General features: G+C 37.4%; 1 protein-coding gene across 3 annotated transcripts; it reads left to right on the top strand.

Moving 5' to 3' along the window:
* Window positions 1-541: 541 nt before the first annotated feature.
* On the top strand, window positions 542-20161 carry LOC121428489 (nuclear receptor subfamily 5 group A member 2-like). 3 transcript variants are annotated; one of them, XM_041625120.1, is made up of 5 exons: window positions 542-1127; window positions 9008-9280; window positions 9844-10460; window positions 15485-15740; window positions 16418-20161. In XM_041625120.1, exons 1-5 carry the CDS (start codon window positions 953-955, stop codon window positions 16663-16665), a joined length of 1569 nt encoding a protein of 522 aa, XP_041481054.1. In that variant the 5' UTR covers window positions 542-952; the 3' UTR covers window positions 16666-20161. The 3 variants fall into 3 exon arrangements, with proteins under 3 accessions (XP_041481054.1, XP_041481053.1, XP_041481055.1); XM_041625119.1 differs by having other exon boundaries at window positions 544-1127; window positions 9005-9280; XM_041625121.1 differs by having other exon boundaries at window positions 1035-2327.
* The last annotated feature ends 881 nt before the right edge of the window (window positions 20162-21042 follow it).

Below are 21042 nucleotides of genomic sequence, written 5' to 3'. Positions count from 1 at the left end.
AGAAAGAAAGAAAGAAAAAAGGGAAAATTTATGAATAAATAGATCATTATGTAGTCTTGCAAAATCAAAAATGAAACACATATTTGATTGTTTTTCAGTTCAGCTCGGGTAGTATTTTCTTCAGGGGTCACCAGCATGACAATTTAAAGAAGCTGCAAAATTCCCTCCCTCCTCCCCTCTCCGTTGTTTACAAGAAAATCATCCAGACCAGTAATGAGTCTGGGGAAAAAATAGAAGTCGAGGCAGCCATGAAGACGGACAAGACGATGTCCGAATCGTAAACAAGCAAAATAGGAACGTGATGTGTTGTACTGAGGACATTTATATATACATATTGAAAGATTAAATTCACGCACATGGAAGCAACCCACACTCACACCCTCCCTCGCTCGCACACCCACACACATGCACTCACATACACACACAACGCTCTCGCGCACGACGTAATATTACGTGAAGATGTACGGTTTGTACATTGTATGCAACTCTTGCATGAGTTTATGTCTCTGTTGGCGCATGCGTAGTTGGTCTGTTGGCCGCACGTACCCTTGGTGAAGTCGTCTGCTCGTAATGTAGCTGTATAAAGCCAATCTAACCCACATGGAACATTACACTCAATGGTTTACATACAGTCTACTGCATGTTACCCACTTTTCTGACTTTTTGGCGAGATGTGGTACTGACTTTCTTCATGCTCACGTTTTCTGTACACTTTTATATAGCAAACAAGATTCCATTTTCAATCTTGACGCAACTTATATGGAGTAGCCTTCTGTGTGTACTTGGGGAAACTTTTTGAGGCACAATTCACAACTCAGCTCAGCTAATAGCTGGATATCTTATTATTTTGCTGGACTTTTGGAAGTGTTTTCTTGACTTTTCTTTTACCGTTGTCTGAACGGTGACCTGTAGCCTGTCGACTTCGTGTCGACTGGACCAAATTGTTTTATTCATGAATCGAGAAGAGGCCGGCGTTAAGATTTCGAACTACCGGGATTACAACGCGTACCACCGCTACAATATGCCTATGCTACCTGACCATGCAGAGTACTTATTCCCCTGCCCTGGGCCTTATCCCATGGATGACTATGGTGAAATTCCTCTGGATACATCTTGCCCAATAAAAAGTAAGCTTTGACCATCTTGTCATTTGTATTTCTGACTTTATTATGGTTCATTAATTTATTATTTACAATAAACATGATAAAAGTGAAATTATAGCTCTAGGGCCTTAATGATCATTTACTTGAAATTTCTCTTTTTATTAATCCTTATGGCTTATGCGTAACTTCGGAAACAAAAATGGAATATGATTATGAAATCATTTTTCTTGATGTGACACTGATGTTATTGTTGAATGAAGATCATGCATGTGAAAAAAATCAGGAAAATTGCCCTAAAAGATGAAATTGGGTTTCATTTCAAAACAAGGTGTAATTGGTATCGGTGTTTTTGTATTATATTTTTATTTCTGTCAATCACATCAGTTTTACAGATATTTTGTTGTATATTGCGAACATGTCGATGCCGTAGCAGCCGACACTCGCGGTCGAGTTAGCCTGCACTTTCAGGTGCGCATGTGTAAAGCAGAAGCATGATTTCACGTATTCGTGTGAGTGTATTTATTCCGGAAGATAGTGTTCCTCCAGGGTTTGTTGTGTACTGCTTCAACTATCTCCTCTCGTCAACCCGTTGGTGATTGGTTGTAAGATCAGTGGAAAAGCTGAGAGTTTGTCAGTCAACCAATCAGCGCTGGCGTTTTATCGCCCGTACTCGTTATGTATGCGAACGTGACTAAGGTCAATTTACATGTCATGAATATGCATTGCTGACTTTCGGACTTGCGCAGTCCGATTTTCTCATCACGTTCAGCCCCTCGCGTGCATGCCTACTACGTTTTTTTCCCTCCTCTCTCTCTCCGTCTCTCTCCTTCTCTCTCCCCTCGCAATATGAGTCGTAATATTATTGCACATACGAAACATATAGACCGAAATCGTACAGGAGTAGTGCCCATTTCTTTGACTATTTTTCGTGTTGCTAATGGTGCAAGAATTTTTCAAACCAGCGATACTGCTGAGGATGAATGTTGGTTGGACTTTTGGAGGTTGTGAAAGGTAGACAAAGGAGAATTGATTAGAAATCATCGATTGATTGTCATATTTGCGTGCCTGGTTTTAACTGGGAATTGCCCCTTGTATAGCCTCGGAACGCACCCGTGTCCGCCCGTTCGTCTGTCTATTTTATAACGTGTGGAGCTATGGAAGCAGACACGAACGCCTATGTGTCTGGGGGACCCGCCAGCCTTATTATGCCCCCATCAGGTCAAGGTCAGAACTCTTCTTTTTTCATTCATTCTGTTTTGACTGCTAAGCTGTTAGCTCGCTCATTTTCTTCATTTATATCCAGAAAAACTGTGATCGAGTTGAATAAAATACCTCCTCACACATTTTTTGCAATAATTATCCCGGATTTACGAGCACTTTCCCGACATTTTTTCTCTGCCCCTCGAAAGTATCGCCCGCGCGCGCGAGAGAGAGATGCTCATTCAGATGCGGCCGCGCCCATGCCCCACCCGCATTATACTTTTCCTCTCCTTTCCCAATTTCATTGTATCCTATTTATTTTCCATTGTAATTATATTTATTTATATCCAACCCGTATTCTACTTGACAGTTTGATACAAATAATGTTCAACTTGGCTACATAAGACGTCAGATGCGTGCTATCTCACGATGGTTATGTAATAGTTCCGACTCATTACGAATTGGTTTCTCTCTTCCCTTCGCCCCAAAAATGTGGGAATTTTTCAGCGAAAAGTCGCTAAAGGTTTGCTAAATATCGTTGTAGATTCAAATTATCAGTCTAATGGGCAGATTCGTGTTAATCAGAAGTTCCTTATCTATGTAATTTGTCACATAATGCGTATTCATGATTGTATGTATTGCACTCCCTTATATATTTCTTCACTACATGTCTCTTGTTTCCATAATTTTATCATTGTTGAAATTAGAAGTTATGCTATATAATTTATATTTACATAGAAATAGGCATACTTGTTTTATGGGCTTGTGAATTGTTACCTCACACGCTGCGTGTACTGTTCATCATGATAATTCAGTCTTAACCAATGGGAGGAAACAATATTTTGATAACCATGAATATGTCATTCATTATTGCATCATCAATGCAGAAAATTTATAGCCTAGCATATACAGGCCAATGTTCATCATTATACAAGTCATGCAGATATATTGGATTTTGGTGTCCACTTCGGAGTGTTGGTAATCATGCATGGATTTAGTGATTTAGTAGGATTTATGATTTGCTTGCTTTTTTACAGTAAAAGAGGCCGATATCATATAGTTTCTGCTATTTGGCCGAACCATATAAACGTAAATAGGTAATGATTATCATTAAGGCCTTCTTGAAATACAGGATTGTGGGCTATTTCTCATCCTCATTCCACCGGTTGCCGTTATTACCCCCTTGGTCTATAAGTTGGTCAATATATTTTGACCTATTCATATGAACATGGGCCTCTCCCCCCCCCCCTAAAAAAAATTATAAAAGCCCAGACCAAGAAAAAGGGTCCATGATTATGAATAACCTTATTGCACTTCACAGCCTAACCTCTAAGCAGTTGGTATCGTCCTGTTAGTAAATGTATCGATACAGTGAAATTTTTCATGTAGTAAAACATTTTCTATGGACACTGATGGTATAGCAATAACTTGTGCATTCAATTTTTGTAGGAATATGAACAGTCTTTCAAGTGTTAGGCCTTGATGTACTAGACAGTAGGCCGATGTACGTAAATCCAATTGGGTGATAACACCAAATGGTTTCAAAATTTATATAGCTCGATGATGTCGTTCATTACTCCATGAAATTGTACAAATCATTACAAACTGGAACGCTTTTTTATTGGTATTGTCATGAAGTATTTTTAGCACAAACGTGCCTTCAGGGGGTTCGATAGTAATCAAACAATTCTTTCTTTTTTTCAGTATAGACCAGCAGTGTTTTTGTGGCTCACATGCGGTATAATTTGTGACCATTGTATTTTGTAGTTATCACAAACCAAGCGTGCATGTCGCGGCTCAAAAATGAAATAAAATAGAAAGGGAAGCTGAGAGGAAGAAAAAAAATGTGTCGGTTTGATAGGCAGCCGTGGTGTAGCTCGATTATATTGTTAGGATTTGAATAGGTATTTTGTAATCTTTGTAAATGATCAATCATCATTTCTGTCGTGTTGCTTAACATAAAGCACTGTGTACCCGTTGGTGGTAGGGCGGTATAGGCCAAATATTCCTTAAATTCTTAAATGATGAAAATAATGAACCTCCGAATGAGATACGACTTGATATAGGTATAATAATGCCTTATTGTAAATAAATTCAGAAATAGGGCTAATATATGAATTTATAAAAGAAATATAATTATGCACTCTTGTGCCATTTATTATCAAATAATTATTCCATGCTTGTAGATTTCTCCCGCATGCTTTCTTATGTTTTTTTGCATAATAAGCCTGTGGGCGAAATAGTGAAGCTGGCTCAATTTTGTCCAACGTACCGGAGGCCTACATCATTATCTTTGCTATGAAATCTTAGAAGAGCATGATGGATACAAAATGCGGGTATAAACAAGACGGATAATACCAGTATTTATACCCTTAAGAGAGTGTAGGTCCATGCTTCTACATACACCAATGCTGCAGTCTGTCCTATAATTATGTGAATATATGACTGAAAACATGTATCTCGATGGTGAAATAACAGTGGTCCACGCTGCAGGGGTCCCATCAGAGGCTAAATGGCAACTGGGGAGAAAGTTTAGAAAGTGGGTCATTTATGATTATTTATATGTTTCAGCACAACACCCTATACCAGTATCACCTCGGGTTACTGCATGAGCGGATGAGCCTATTCACAGATTGGGAAAAAAAATGATTTTTCGTGATTCCTTTAAGGGTTGAAAATAATAATTCTGAAAGGATTATGTGGAATATATATTCGTAAATAAATTCCTGTTATTATTTTCTCGACTCTGGTTAATGGATGCCTTTGAGATAATGGTTCTGCTTTGGCAATCAAGAATAAGAGCTGTTCGTCTCCGACTGATCTGCAGCTCAAAAAACATTCGCACGTTGCTTAAAATCATCTAATTAGGAATTAATTATGCCATCGAATTCGTCGACAGCTTTTTCTGATTCGAGTAAGATTTATGAATAGTAATGTTGACTCCCCGATGCTCGCATGCTTGTGACGTGTCTTTGGTATATCCTAGTTCTATCCCTCTGACTAATCTGAATTCGAAATCCAAAGTGCATGGGGCACGAGTTATATACTCGTAGACTTTTTCCCCAGACGCGAAAATAAACCCACAAAATCTTCTTTTTCGGTGCTTTAATGTATAATCATAATAGACCGTTCATAAAGTAACATTGGTATGAGTAGCTCTTGCCAGAGATATCCTAGCTTGGATATGTAAATTATTTAATGTAAAATCAATATTGGCATATACCATGATGTCTTTTCTAGCTTCTGTGAGGTAGACTACATGGTAGCGAAGGTATTGTTAGTAGAAGAGTGCAACCCGAAACCCGTCGCTACTCTTCATTGGAGTCGACTCCCCAAGTTCATTGCACTTTTTACATCCGTACTCATTTCTTTCCTTCCTACGCGTGCACTATCGCGCAGAAAAGTGAAGTTGAGATTTTTTGTCGTCCTGGGATTTTTAGGAGTCGGAGCAAAAAATGTCACTGGTAACTTGATGCGATCCTCGTTTACATCTCGAGCTTCTCTCCCTCTTCTTTATCTCCACCATCATTATCTACTTCCTACTTCGAAACCACTTTGTCTTTCATCTCCATTCACTGAACCCGCCCCCCCCCCCCCACACTCTTTCTCTCTCAATTTCTGCTCTTTACTCTAATTTCAGAACTCTCTTATAGGTTTGAGAGATTTTCTCCAATTTCGAATTCCCCCCCCCCCCCTTCGCTCTTCAGGGTTCACCGTCTCTCCCCACTCCTCATCTGAGTCCTTCTCTGCCCCCCCCCCATCTGACATACAGAGTAGACCTCGATCAATTTTTCATGAATTGTTTTTGCTGTATATATAACCGTGGAATTGCTGGCCTATAGCACATAGTAGGACCATGTGGGTCCATGGCAGGACCTATGAAATCCATTTTGTTGAAATTTATATTTAAAGCATGAAGAATTTCTGATGGTGTCCTTTTGTATTTCATTTTGTGAGTTTTGTTTTGTCAGTTTGAATCGCCAGAGCGTTCTTCAAAAGGGATTCCAGCTTGTTATCAGTTGTCATCTTCAATGATGAATACATTCTGTAACTTGCACAAGCCATCAAACTTTGCACCGTCTGCAAAAAAAAGAGCAAGGAGATTTTTTTCCCCAATTTCTTTTTCACTCACAAGGAGTAAGGATAATGTTGAGTAGCGCGGGTCCAGACTTCAATTATCATCCTTTCAGTAATGTTGGATTTCATTCCCATTTTGTTCCATTTCCCTTGCGGTTTTTTCCCCCAACCGTCATTGAAATTGTAATGATTATCCCATTTAAGGAAATTTAGCCCTTTTTTTGGGGGGGAGGGGGTGGGAATTTCTATATTCTTGTCTTATATTTGTCCCGCCATATTATTTGATTTTCAGTTACGGGATCGTATTCAGTATAGGTCGGTCGTTGACAGATTCAGAAATTTTTCTCGCATTCCTATTTTCCGATTGTTTCCTTCCGTTTTGCTTAGAACAATATATTTTAAAAATAAGAAGGAAGGTTTGACTTCGAAATGGGGGGGGGGGTACTATGATTGGTCTTTTCTTTTTCTGTTTCCTCCTTGATTTTCACTTCGGAGAACACTTTTCTTTATATCACCAAAAAATCAGTACGTAAGTGGTCAGACAAAGGCGGTATATTTATTATATCTATGTGTGATTGTGTACATCTCAATGGTGTACATGTTGTGTCACCTTAGGCTTATTTTGTTTATTCTGCATTAATCATGTTAATTATTCTACACCCTTTGACAGAATTTCGTCTATTCTCTATCTTCAGTCTCCCACACGCTTTTCTCCCTCGTTTTTATTTATTTTTCTTTGCCAAGGGATGCATTTGAGCTTGGGTTAACGGGATTAGTACGCTACAATGCATAGGGTCGCTGAGAGCAAATTTTCGATGCCGCTTTTTGCATTTTCTCCGCCATGCTATAGCAAAGTTGGCCTGGCTTTGAGAGCCGAAATAGACTATATGGGTATGCAATGACTTATCATCGAAGATGAGCAAGACTGCACTTGAAATGAGAGACAGAATTTGGTCATTGGAGGCTCCGATTCCTTTCTTATTTGCATAGGAGGAAGGCAGTTTGACGAGAAGGAAAAAAAATCTTGTCTTGGGGAGACGTCTCTATCTGACCATTATTTTCTCGTGGCTCGCTAATTTAGTAATTTTATACTTTAGGAATGAAGGTCATGGAATCTGAAAAAAAAACACGATGGAGTGTTTCCGTGATCTGGTGTAGTAATTTCAAACATCGTTCATGTTTTTTATTCCATTCCCAAAGATAGTGAAAATTAGGAGGCGGGAGTTTCTCGTCAGGCATAACGAAAGGGTGGTATAACACGTATTCATAAACCATAACACTGCACTACAGTGCTTTGTCCCTTCGCATATTGCTAATTATGTCACACTTCTGTCACGAGCTGAGATATGGTTTATCTCCCTTTTTTTTACTCTGACGGAGTTATATTAATTGATAGCAAGCAATTAGTGGAATTATATCAGGACGAGCTTGAAATTACATACGTAATTATGAGTATATGGGGGTGTGACCGACAGATAGATAGATAGTTAGGTATATACGCAAATACATACACACATACATACGTACATAAATACACATATACGAAAGACACATCTGGTGGGAGGAAAGAAAACTGTGAAACAAAGGTTTAAGAAGGTGTGGTATATAGCGTAAGAGAGAAAGAGGTCAACGATTTATTCATGAAGAGATGGACAAAAATGAGAGGAAGTGAATAAGAAAAGAGTAGGAAATGTCAGGTTGACTATGGGAGGGTGATGGGGAGAGTTTATTGGGAAGGAAGAGAGAAGAGGTCGACAGATGAAGAAAGAGATATGTATAAAAAGGGAGGGAGAGAATAGTTTTAAAAGGCTGCATTTCAAGTCATGCGCGAATCATTACATGCGCATCTTTTCCGCCTATTTTGGTTGACCGTGCTTGTATAGTATATAGCATTGGTGGCGCCGCCGTGTCGCCTGCTCTGGCCCCCGCCCTGTGGCGCCACAGTCTATAGCCAGCCATCCGCCTTTTTTCACAACGCTTGAAAAAAAAACCCTCTCTACCTTATAACACGCTCCTTCTCGTTGACAGCCGCTTAATTTTGCAGATCTAAAACGAAAAACAAACAAAAAGAAGCTTATTTTCCTTCTGTATTTGCAAATCTAGTTTTGTGTATATGGCCTGATGATGTTTTAACACAAATACAACATTTACAATCTCTGTAGAAAACAGATGAAAACGCATCACAAATGTTTGATCTTTAGATAATTTGCATTTTTACAAGTATTTAACCTAACTTCAATTTGTGCAACAAATACTTAGATTACAGAATTGCCATTAATTACGAATTAGCTATACAAAGCAATCAACTGTCTGTGATACTTATTTTTATTATTGGCCCAGTGTTGTTATTATGTTTAGCCGATTTTTATTTCCTAATTCTTCATCAATTTATTATTTAACCCCCAAAATATTTTTCAGTTGTGAACACCAGATTCCTGTCATTCCTCATTTGCATTTTATTTACTCCACAGCTTCATTCCCTTTTATGAGTTGTGATAATATTGTTACAAAAAAATTGTATTTTCTGTAAGTAGTATAATCATATCAATATCGTAATTATAGTTTGTTGATTTGAATGATATAATAAATATTCGTTGTTTGTTTTGTTTTGTCCTTGCTACCAGCAGCACCAGCTCTCCGGATGGATTTCAACTTCGACCAGTCAGACGTGAAGCCTGAGCTTGAAGAGCCTTGTCCTGTATGCGGTGATAAGGTGTCAGGTTACCACTACGGTCTTCTGACCTGTGAATCCTGTAAGGGGTTCTTCAAGAGGACAGTCCAGAACAAGAAGGTCTATACCTGTATAGAGAACAGGAACTGCGCCATAGACAAAACACAACGCAAAAGGTGTCCCTACTGTCGCTTTCAGAAATGCCTCAAGGTTGGCATGAAGCTGGAAGGTAGGTCTTCGCTGTCCTTGACTTTTCCCGTACAATGCCTTCGCTTTCTGAATGACATATTCTCCTTCAAATCCATCTGTTCCCCTTACTGTAAATACTTGCAGGCTTAAACTAATTATATTGTTGCTACTAGCATTCATTTTATTTGGTATCAAAAGGCATCAAAGAATTGAAACTAGCTGTCTCTTCCACCCATGAGATCGATTAATCTAGGCTATATATGGTTAGTCTTTCGGTTAGTGTAAGATTTTCTGGCGTGTGTGCACGAATATTATCAGATTTTTTAATCCATAACAGTTCAAAGTGTGATGTAACATCGGCCATTACCGATAGATCTGAATTTCTGATTGGTTTACATTGATGCATTGACTCTATTTTCAATTATAGTTTTTGTAATCCTGAAGTGAAGATTTTTTTTTATTATTATTAATTGTTTCGTCACTTGTCGTGTTCGGTCATTAATTCATTCATCATTATTTTAATACTATTTCTAATGTATCCGATTGTTTCCTATTAAGTCCCTCACTGAAGAAATCTTTATATTAATGTTTTTTTGTATGCAGCTGTAAGGCCTGATAGGATGAGAGGAGGACGAAATAAATTCGGTCCCATGTACAAACGAGACAGAGCACTAAAACAACAACAGAGGAACAGAATAATCGCCAGTGCTCGGGCTATGTCTACACCCGGTAATCCGGACATTAGCATGGCTATCAAGAATATCCATGCGGCGGCCTCAAGAAGTTCAGGCCTCCCTCCACCGCCAACGGTGGTCATCCGCGACCATCTCAACAAAACCCCCATCATGAACATCCCTCAGCCGATGTCGTTACCCCAGAACGACTACGGTGTCCCTCCCCCTCAGATGCAGCCGCTCAACTACACGACGTCGGCAGCACCCATCCAACCACCCACATCGAGTCCGCCTCCACCCGCATCGAGTACCAGTCCGTTGTCGGTGAAAGCCGAACCCGACCACACCCCGAAGCTCATCCTAGAACTGATCCGAAGTGAACCTGATCAGGCTCAACTCCAAGCTAAGGTCGCCTCCTACTTCCAAACTGCCATGGGTATGACTGCACCAGGGGACTTCTTTAGTATGGTCTGCAAGCTAGCTGACCAAACACTCTTCGCGTTTGTTGACTGGGCCAGGAATAGTCTGTTCTTCAAAGAACTCAAGGTAATGAAAATAACGTATATCAAAATGAAAAGAAACCATTTGTAAATGTCTATCTTTATTTCTTTACCTCCTTGGTGAGATAGTGTCTAATATATATTCAAGTTGGATACATTGGTCTTCAAAAGTAGTGGGCTTATGTTGAGAGTCTTCTTGAAACACAAAATTAGAATGTTTTCCATTTCAAAATAACGCAATAAAAAGAATATAATATTCACTTAAAGATACATTTCAAAATAACGCAATAAAAAGAATATAATATTTTTTAATCTAGGCAAGATTTTGTATTCCTCGGTCTCCTGATCATCTGCTCGTAAGCATGATAAGCGACTTTGCATTTTTTGCGCATTTGATAATCACTAGTTTTTAATATCAATTAATCCAAAAGTCTGAAGTAATTATCTGTTTAACAAGAGGAAAGCGCCATTGCTGGTATCTAATTCACCATATGCCCTTATCACGGTATAATCATGGAGCTACTATGTTGGCCCACTATGTATTTTGCGCAATAAAAGGAAAGCCCAATGGGATGAGAGAACCAAAATAATATTTCGTTTCATTCTTCTACATAATTTATAGAGGAATTTTATCTTTGTTACATGTAATCATTATTTTGTGTAAAATGTTCAAACTTTGATTATTTATGTTATGAAGAAATGCGAGAAGTGATTGTCCAATACGTGTATAGGCTTAATTCGTGAGGTTTTATGTTGAATTGTAAACAACCAGCGTGCTATATAGGATGATTTTGCATGTTTTCTTTGTTGACAAATTTTTATTTTTTCCCTCTCTGACATTTTTAATACATCTTTTATGTGGAACTGTTGGAACATGTCGAAATATTACTGCTATTCAAATCTTTGTGCCTTCTGCACGCTCGCAGCGTTATTGCGCATCGAGTATGCTGGACATCAGTCTTGAAGTTGGAAGACATCTCAATGTACACTAATTACCCTTAATGAACCAAGCTTTTTTTTTGCTGAACACCCCCCCCCCCCATCTCTCTCTCTCTCTTTATATTAGTCTCATTGTAGTAGCATAACCTCTGGCTATCATTTTCTTTCAAATTATTTTTTCTCTCTCCTTTCATCGTTAACAACTGGCTGCACTGCACTAGGTTAGGCACTCGTATTTATATGCAGTCATCTGACCTCAAGCACGAAGAAACAGCATCATCATGATATAATCAGGCTTATATGCTTATCATGCTCACTGATGATTGCACATACTGTAGTACATTACTTTGTGCCATTCTGTAGATGTTTGTCTTTGGATATTCTTCGGCACAAGAAAAGTGAATCATTAAATAGTGTCAAATAAAAGAGACATAATGAAATGTATTTTACTGTCCTCTTGCGACGTTCCACCCTCCCGTTGTCTGTTTCAGGTCTAATACATGCATGCTCTTCAAGTCACTGAGAAAGGTGTCCGTTTTATTCTGAGATTGGCTTTACCCGCTTGAAATGATCCAAAGATGAAATAAACGTCAGTTGATTGGTTGATGTGTCTGACATTATTTCTTTAAGTTCGTTTATTGGCCTATCGCCCTGTATAGGTGTCAATGATAATACTTTTCAGCAATCAGTACATTGACGTTGAATAGTTGGAAAGAAACCACCGCCATTCTTCTACGGTCAAGGCCATCTTACCAACAACCAGACCAAAAAAAAAAAAACGCCGATGCTTCTCACTCTGAGGGCATTTCCATAATTTCTAGAAATTCTATGAAATCCAAAATAAATGATATTTATATGATTTCTCACAAGACACGGGTAACACCTTTCCCGGTGGAACGGGGATCAGATTTCTTGGTATTATCTCCGTGAAATCGAGCTCAATTATTGATCAAATCGGTTCATTGATATTTATTAATATTCAACATGAGCAGGGGTTTATAATCAAGGCTATTCCATGACATTTAGGTTGAATAGTATAAATTCTCAGCCTCTTCTCACCTGCAACTGTCAGATCAGAATCTGTGCGACTGAACTTCTAGCCGTTTTTTGTTCAAAAGAAAACACGTGTCATGATTTAATGGTCAATTATTCATCTTTCTCCATTTAATATTATACTGTGGGCGTGTGAAAATTGGAAATTGAATCATCAATCATCCTGGCTGTGAGCTTATGAAATATTTATGATCGGTTGATAACGATTTTTTAAATTCTGATCAAGAGAGTCGGGTCTACCTTAAAGTATTTCGTGTATTATTTTCGGGAATTTCTCAACATTCTGCACTAGTCTTAATTATATTCGCAACTGAATATTCAATAACTGCATAACAAATATGAAGTATTGATTTTCTTACGAATGCAATATATTTGATACGACAATGGATGTGATGTTACACCGAAAACTCTGCTTAAAATGAAGTATTTGACTTTCATTTTCAGTGTATTTGATGATTTTTTTTACGATTTAGATCTATGCGAACTAGTAGCTCCATTTTAGCAGGGATTCGCAGAATATGAGATCTATTTCCTCTTCTACTTTTTGCTTTTTTGAAAGAACAGCAGGATGAAATGTCGCAATGCTCATGGCATTTTGTTTTCAAGAATTCGCTGTGATGTTTTATCGTTGTTTATTGATAAAAAGTTGAAGAATGTTGTTCGGAATGTACGGAGGGATGGTCTTGTTATTTATTATCGCTCCCTCCCTGAAAAAAATAAAATAAATAAAAGTGAAGATGGTGGCCACAGATGTCCCCACCTTGCATTATCATCATAAACCTCCTACCTTTGTTCTTACGTAATGGGTTTATGAATGGAATGTCACCCCCGTCCCACCCAGTAAAATGGATTTTAACGCGTAAGCACTTCTTAGTAGAAATTCTCTCACATCACAATGCATGTAGTTTAGTTCTTATCTTTTGAACAGAATAAAGGGTGAATACAAATTCGTTCTCACGATAGAAATCATCGGAAACTCATTAGAAGATAATGATTTTAGTGAAGCAGATTTGCAAAGTCCGCCTTGAAGTTCACACGAGGAACATTCGTTGAGTATCTCAGTCCCTGAAAGCCTTGCTATACTACATTGAAATATTCTTATGTTACAGTTTCACATCAATTTTTAGGGTAAACTATATCCACCCCAATAACCAGGTAACAAATTTGAATGAAAGATGTCCCGGGGAGAGGAGAGCCTACAAGGGATTCTCTTCATTTTTCTTTAAGAAAACATTCAAATCCACCAATAAAAGAGTTGAAAATTATTTTATATTGCAAATGCAGATAATTACAAGGGTTCAATAAAATGTGCTCTCAAGCGATTGGTTTGATTAATATATCCACCAATCTAGTTTGTAAGGAAGTGTGATGTCAGCATCCATCAGTCTCGCAGTATGTATACCTATATAGGCCTAAGCATTTTACTAGATAATTAGATTTTAAGTTTCACGTATGTTTCATAGTTCGCCCTCGGGTATACAATCCTCCCGCCATGCTAAACAGACCGTTTCATAAGCATTGCTTGCTTCGCTTCACATGATAACATACCGTGTCACATACATACCGAGTCCGGTCTCGCCATAACGGTTGCCCGTTATGAGACATTACGTAATCGACCCAGACAAACGCCGCACAATCAATAGTGAAGAAGGGATAGATTTTTGATAACCCGTGTTTGTGCCACACAATAGCCGATTACCTGAAACACAATAGGTTATGTCTAGACCATACATACAATCGACTATTGGGGAGCAAAAAAAAAGACACAGTTCCCAGTTGTACCGCTTTGGACGGGTTTTTTTGGTAGCAGTTTCTCTCCAAATAAAATATTAGTTTTAATACTGGTAGCAGATAACTATGACTGTACTCCGTTCAATACAATTTGTTTATGGACCAACTAGCAGGTTCATCCATGCATACTTTCAAACAACCATATCAAAATCACTATATCTGCAAATATATATGCCAGTCATCTAGTAAAATATGTCACGAGTCATTGTTTAATTCGTTTTGTATAATCGGAGTTTGATTGTGGAATGAAGAAGAGCTAACTGATACAGTTATACTACGGAGGTGGTCAAGATTAAAAATTTACGTGAAGGAAAATGTTTTCTCAGCGGAGGTGGTCTGTACCAGGGACGTCCCTGTCTGTACCAAGGAGTCTATACTTGAAGACTACGCATAGTTCCCCCACCCAGCATATCTGCCTGCATTCGTGTGCTCAGAAGTCCAGACATTGTTACGTCACATTACGTAATTGCCTGATATTCTTGTCTGATTTACCATACTGACTACCGTTATAACCATCGAAACCAACATGCTTGCATTGCGATTTTTGTCTTCCTTCTTGATAGTTTTCCATTAATTGTTGCTTTGCTGAGTATTTTGTATTGGCTTCCCCGTTGCTGTGGGTTGTTTTCCCACAAACTATAAATCCTCGAGAATGTTACCACCATTTTTGCTCACCTCCCCCCCCCCCCTCTATCTCTCCTTCCCTCTCCCTCGACTTTCCCCCCAAACGTAGGCAAATATAATTTTTGTTCATGGTTGTCTCATTTTTTTTGGTACTCTTTACCGTTTAATTGATTTTATACCTCTTTGATATATTCTCATTTTTCGGTTTAACATCAGCAATTAGTACTTTGTAGACATTCCCAATTTCTGCAGACATATTATCTTGATCATTACGAAATCATATTCCCCCACCCTTAAAAAGTTTGACAAATCATCCGTATTATATTTAAAAACATATAATTCATTGTGAATAGACATCCTTTTCCTGATGTATACCTCTACTTAATTATAAGAATCAATGAGCAAAATATCCTGTATTTAAAGAATTTTCAACAAAATTGTGTTTCCTTACATTAATGGGTTGGACGGCTCAACCTGGATAAAAACGTGAATACTTATGAAGTTATGAAAATATAAAACAATTTTTGCAAAAAGGATCCAAAATATTTGTCTATAAGTATAACAACCATAGTTGCTGGTTAATTTGGCATAAATATTTTTAACACACAACAACCTATACGTCATCTTCACTTCTCTTTATTTCTCTCTTTCTCTTTTCTGTAGGTTGAAGACCAGATGAAACTGCTCCAGAACTCATGGAGTGAGCTCCTTCTCTTCGACCATCTCTATCGTCAGATTCATCATCACGGAGAGGGCGTCCTCATGATAACGGGTCACACCCTAGACCAAGCAACACTCTCACACATGGGTCCTGCCGACGTCATCGACCAAATGAGCAGCATTGTCATGCGCATGCGTGAACTCAAACTGGATCACAAAGACTACGTCTGCCTCAAGTTCATGATCCTGCTCAATCCAGGTGGGTTTCATCCTTCTTCAAATTATTCAAATAAAACATTTATTTCTTCCATTTCAGTACATTTTTCATAAACATAAATCATACATAAATCAATTTGTTATAAAAAAAAAAATATATATGAATATGTACATATTGGGTTTAAGGAAGAAGGCGAATACCCTAAAAGCTTTGGCTTGTGGCGGGATATGCCTGTAGACAAAAATACAATACAATACACAATGCAAAGGAAAGGGCAGAGAAAAGAAAAGGAAAGGGAACAAGAGAGGGAGACTTGAGCGGGCAGGCGGGCATGAATTACTAAATAAAATAGAATGCTCAACAAAATATCAGTGGGGGCAAAGTATAAATGCCGCAACAACAATTTGTCCATGGTTCATGTTATTATGTTTGAAGTCAAAAGGGAGACGTATGATTATGTAAACGAAAAATAAGATTCAAATATCCTATATTACTGAATGAAACTCTAAAAATTGCCACATGTGCTGTACAATGTCTAGTATGATGAGAATAATCTTTATAAAAGTTTGGAATGATGTAAAGACATTGTATGAGAAAAATGAATTCACTTGTATTTTTCATGTGATAAAAATGTGTTTTATATATCTCCACAAATCCCACAAATACAATGACTTTAACAACCTCTAAAACATTCTGTATTTCAATTTTCTGTGTTCTAGGTATTGTTGCACTTCACGATAAGCACATCATTGATGGGTGCCAGGACCAAATCAGTGCTGCCCTTCTCGAGCATACCGTGACAGCATACCCAAACGTTTCAGACAAATTCAGATTAATGCTTAGGCTACTCCCCGAGATTAGACAGATCAGCCAACGGGCAGAAGAGTATTTGTACTATAAGCACCTTAACGGCGAAGTTCCCTACAACAGCCTTCTCATGGAGATGTTACACAGTAAACGAAAATGAGCCAGTCGACTTCCTCTCTGTGACGTAACATTGGAGTCTTAAGACTGAGTCGGGACCACTTATGCACTTTGTCGCACCTATGTAACACCTTACAGCTATCAAGCCACACTTCCATTCACGTGTGAGGCAAAGATGGACAGACCATGGTAGGTCCATGGACAGACGAACAAACGAACAGACAGAATCCTCGGATCGCATGAGAAAGTGAGGGCCAGTTTGGGAGTGTCTGATTTTCCAGTGTGTGACAAGCGTTTTATGCATACGTTTTACAACGTATCGTTCTCGGTGACACAGACTCGGGGTCCCTGCCGTGACGTATGCATCAAACTTTTATATGCATGAAGAATTGCTGAATACGCAAACCAAAGAGTGTTTATGGACAAGTCTGTATATACTAAATATATAAACATATGTGACTTTTTATCATTACTATGACATATGGAAAGATGTTCCTTTGACCCATATGAGAAGCAGACCACAAGCAGGTTTTTGGTCGGTGCGCACGAGCCACTGCCTCAACTCCTTTTGCCTAGGAGAAAATCAACTTATGAAGCAACAAGTCATGAAAGACACTATACGAAGACCTCTTCTGGTCATGTCGTTTTTTTTTTTTTTTTAGTTTGCTCGGATGTGTTTATTGAGAAGAACATTATATGAGGAGGATAAAGAAAGAGAGGATGATAAATCGCAGTAAAGCTGTGTTTCCTTTTTTAAAAGTATGCCACGACTTCTGAAACGTCTTGTATGTTGCTATGACAACAAATTATTGCCAGACCCCCACTGTAAATCAGTTTATGTTCCTATAGTATAAAGGTATCTGTCATGTCTATGTTAGTGTAAAATTACCATCAAATGGTGTTTTATTTGATCAAATTTAAATAAAGATGTATTTTGAAAAGTTTGAACAACAATTTAAAACGAGATATTAAATCATCTTGTTGTCCTGAGCACCAATTTGAAACCACATCTCACCAAAATTATTATTTTAAAGGGTTGGGATGGATTGAAATGAAATAAGGTGTTAAGTGATTTAAAATTGTAATGAAATTCGTGTAGTTTGTATCCATAAACCATGAAATTTTTGTGCAACCAGCTTTGCATTAAATGCACGCACACACTGAAATCAATTAGGTCTTGAGTACTAGAATCAGATTTAATGGCTTAATTTCGGGTCCATTCGTTTTTTATGTCACACAAACTAAGTTTGTTGGCTTTTCTTAAACTGCTAAATATAGAACTAGTCAAACTTAATTCATCATTCTGGCTGAACTTTAATTTTGTTATTATTCCAAACTTGGCAAAGTGCCCACAATACATTGCTTACAATCAAATCCCAAACGTAATGGTCAAAATGTAGGGACAGTATTAAGTATTTATCGGACACTCAAACCATTTTCTTTCTTTATGTCTAAGCCCCCTTACCAAAATAAATCACCCTCTCTTATTAAGGAATAGGATGCCAGGAGGATAGGTATATGACCAAATAAATGAAATTCACCACTCTGACTGGATTAGAAAAAAAAATCTGCACAAGTTGCTTGTCTTTAGCACAAATCAACTCTTATTCTGTCTCTGCATAGGCATCGATTCGGTCTGTAACTATGTTGGATTTTGTGTCGAACTAACTACATGATTGTGCTTTTATTAAGTCTAAATCAGTGATATTTGATTTTTTATTTTTGCTTTGAGCACAACATAATATTCTGGCATTGCGCTGAATAAAGCACCTAACTTAAATGTCTTGTATGCACAAAATGTAGTTTTGGTTATTTCACCAGAAAACACTGCCCTCTGTTTTAGATATTTGTACAGTTTCCGATAGATTCTCATTGTAAGACCTCGGCAAATTTTGGGTAATGTTTGTTATTTTTTCAACAAAAATATGAAGTAATGTGAAATAAATCGAATTCCATACTGGAATGGCGAATTGAAAGGATTCGAACTATGCATATGATTATCATTTTAAGTCTATATACATTATGATAGCTCTCCCTTTTATATGGACTATGGTCCCAGTTTCTTAGCACCGTTTATATCGAAAGTGGGAAGGAAAAGGAAGGAATTTTGTCAGCCTCATGTTCTCCGCATCCGGGCATTTTGTGTGTGATCTCTTACAGGGTAAATGTAAATGAGGTTGAGGGAGAAAAAAAAACGCGTACAACGGAGTACTTATACGTCACTTTTAAGACCGTGGAAATGTTTTATATTATGATGTTGAAATAATGATTACTCCCCTTAATGGACTTTGTCAAAATTCTTGATGTTCTGAATTTGTCGTACATTGTTGATTTATGTCTTTGCAAAGTAAATGTTCCAATTTGTATTGATTTGATTCAGAATACTCACTGTCCAATATATTATAATTGAATTAATTCCCACCATCATTTAAATGACTTTAAGTGTCAAGTCCTCGTCATTTATGCCATTATTTCTATTGCGTGAGGTATTCTAGTATTTACACACACATAGGTCCTAGACTTGTACCTGTAATTAGATCCATACGCATTTTACAGTTCATTATGTCAATTTCGAATTGAGAGGAGACTAATATTGGTTTGTTTTTTTAATCCCACGAGTATATTCCAATATGCAGGAAACATTTTGTTAACATTGCATAAAACTTCTTACTCAAGAGAAATTTTGCTACGCTAATGTGCGCAGTGGATCTGATTTTAATCATACTATTGAAATATTTTGTAGTATATACAGGGACTGGTTTCAAAACACTAGTCGATAAACTACTTTTTAAGCCGTAAAGACGTTTCCCCTGTGTTGGGTTGTATAGATGTTATTTGTCGATTCAGACATTAAACTTAAAAAAGTGTCTAACAACTCCCGGTGTAATAGTGTAAATTATAGTTACATGAAATGGTGTGCTTTATCTACTTTCATCCCCCCTTTTTTCAGGCTGACTTGATACACGATTTCTTGATCATGTTCATAGATAGATTATTTTCATCTGCTATCCGATTTATATGGAGCCATGGGGCGTCCCATATTTGCCTTAAAAGGTAGAATTTCTCAGTCTTACGAAAATCATCATTCGATTCTGAAATTTCAAAGAAAATTTACAACCAACACCTACTTTCATGAAAAGAAAAGTTTTCATTTCCTGAATAATGGAAGTCACACAACGAATGATTTCTGCACAAGTCGAGTCGGCCGCCTTGCCATAATTATGATATTTCTCCGTGTCATAATTTTTCGCGTTAATTTTCCAAACTAACTCCTATTGTTTTACTAAGTTTTCTTGGTCTCTGCTATCATTTTGATCAAATATGGTTCAGCGCGCACATTTTTTTACGATTCTTCTGTTATATGATATTATACCTTGCCTGGTTTAACGAAGTGACTCATATTGTCTATACTATTATATATTTACAACAGATGTTTACTTCGTTATTGATATGTACACTAATTTTTTTTTCGTTTTTGTGCATTCAAAGTGCATTCTGTACAATTTTGTGGACAAAAAGATAATGGTTGTTGAACACAATATTGCCTATGTGAGTGTTTATTATTGGAATTTGTTTTCAGTAAATCAGAAAATGTTGTTTTTGTTAGCGGTGGTGGTGATGATGATGATGATTTTGATGACTGTGGTGATGATGGTGGTGATGATGATGGTGGTGATGATGATGGTGGTGATGATGATGATGATGATGGTGACGATGATAATGTTGGTGATGATGATGGTGGTGGTGGTGGTGATGATGATGATGATGAAATGAGAAAGTGTAAGGATTACTACGGGCTGAAGATATAAAAATACATAGAGTAAAATTCACTGAGCAAAACGCTGAAAAATTCACCAAAATCTAATAGCAAATAGCGAAGTTATTGAATTTTGAAGTTAAGCAATATTTTGTAAAAACAGTTTTTATGTCATGAATATTCATTCGTTGGGCTTATGATGGCATGTCCTTACTTTCCCTTTTCTTACGTTATTACATGAAATCATAATTATTTCATTAATGTGGTATGATAATGTCTCTTTTAATAAGAAATAAGTTGCAACAATGAATATCTAATGCATTGAATCAGTTGTCAATCCAATCTTGATAAGTTTTGGAAGAAAAATTTGAAAAAACATAATTTCATGTAACAAAAATACAAAAGAACAAGTGGGGATATGACATCGATTTGCTCATTGATTATTCATGAAGACGTGTATAGAACTGTTATTCCGAAATAATGCAAATCATAACTTCGCCATTCCTTAACAGATTTTGAACAAAATTTCATCGTCCAGTTTGCCTAATATTTCTTTATCCAATCATATCATTTTCAGCCCGGAGTACCCCTTGTCATTTTAAAATGATAACGACGAATCTATAAATTACTGACTTTGACATAACTTCTCTATTCTTCATAGAG

Source organism: Lytechinus variegatus, chromosome 15 (assembly GCF_018143015.1).
Source record: "Lytechinus variegatus isolate NC3 chromosome 15, Lvar_3.0, whole genome shotgun sequence".
NCBI classification, from domain to species: domain Eukaryota; kingdom Metazoa; phylum Echinodermata; class Echinoidea; order Temnopleuroida; family Toxopneustidae; genus Lytechinus; species Lytechinus variegatus.
This window is presented reverse-complemented; position numbering and strand designations above follow the sequence as displayed.

What these genes read in the sequence shown, in the direction of transcription:
- LOC121428489 (XM_041625119.1), top strand. Translation starts at nt 953, where the DNA reads ATGAATCGAGAAGAGGCCGGCGTTAAGATTTCGAACTACCGGGATTAC. An exon ending in GGTTGGCATGAAGCTGGAAG is followed by an intron (nt 9,281 to 9,843) that starts GTAGGTCTTCGC and finishes TTTTGTATGCAG; the next exon opens with CTGTAAGGCCTGATAGGATG. An exon ending in CATGATCCTGCTCAATCCAG is followed by an intron (nt 15,741 to 16,417) that starts GTGGGTTTCATC and finishes TCTGTGTTCTAG; the next exon opens with GTATTGTTGCACTTCACGAT.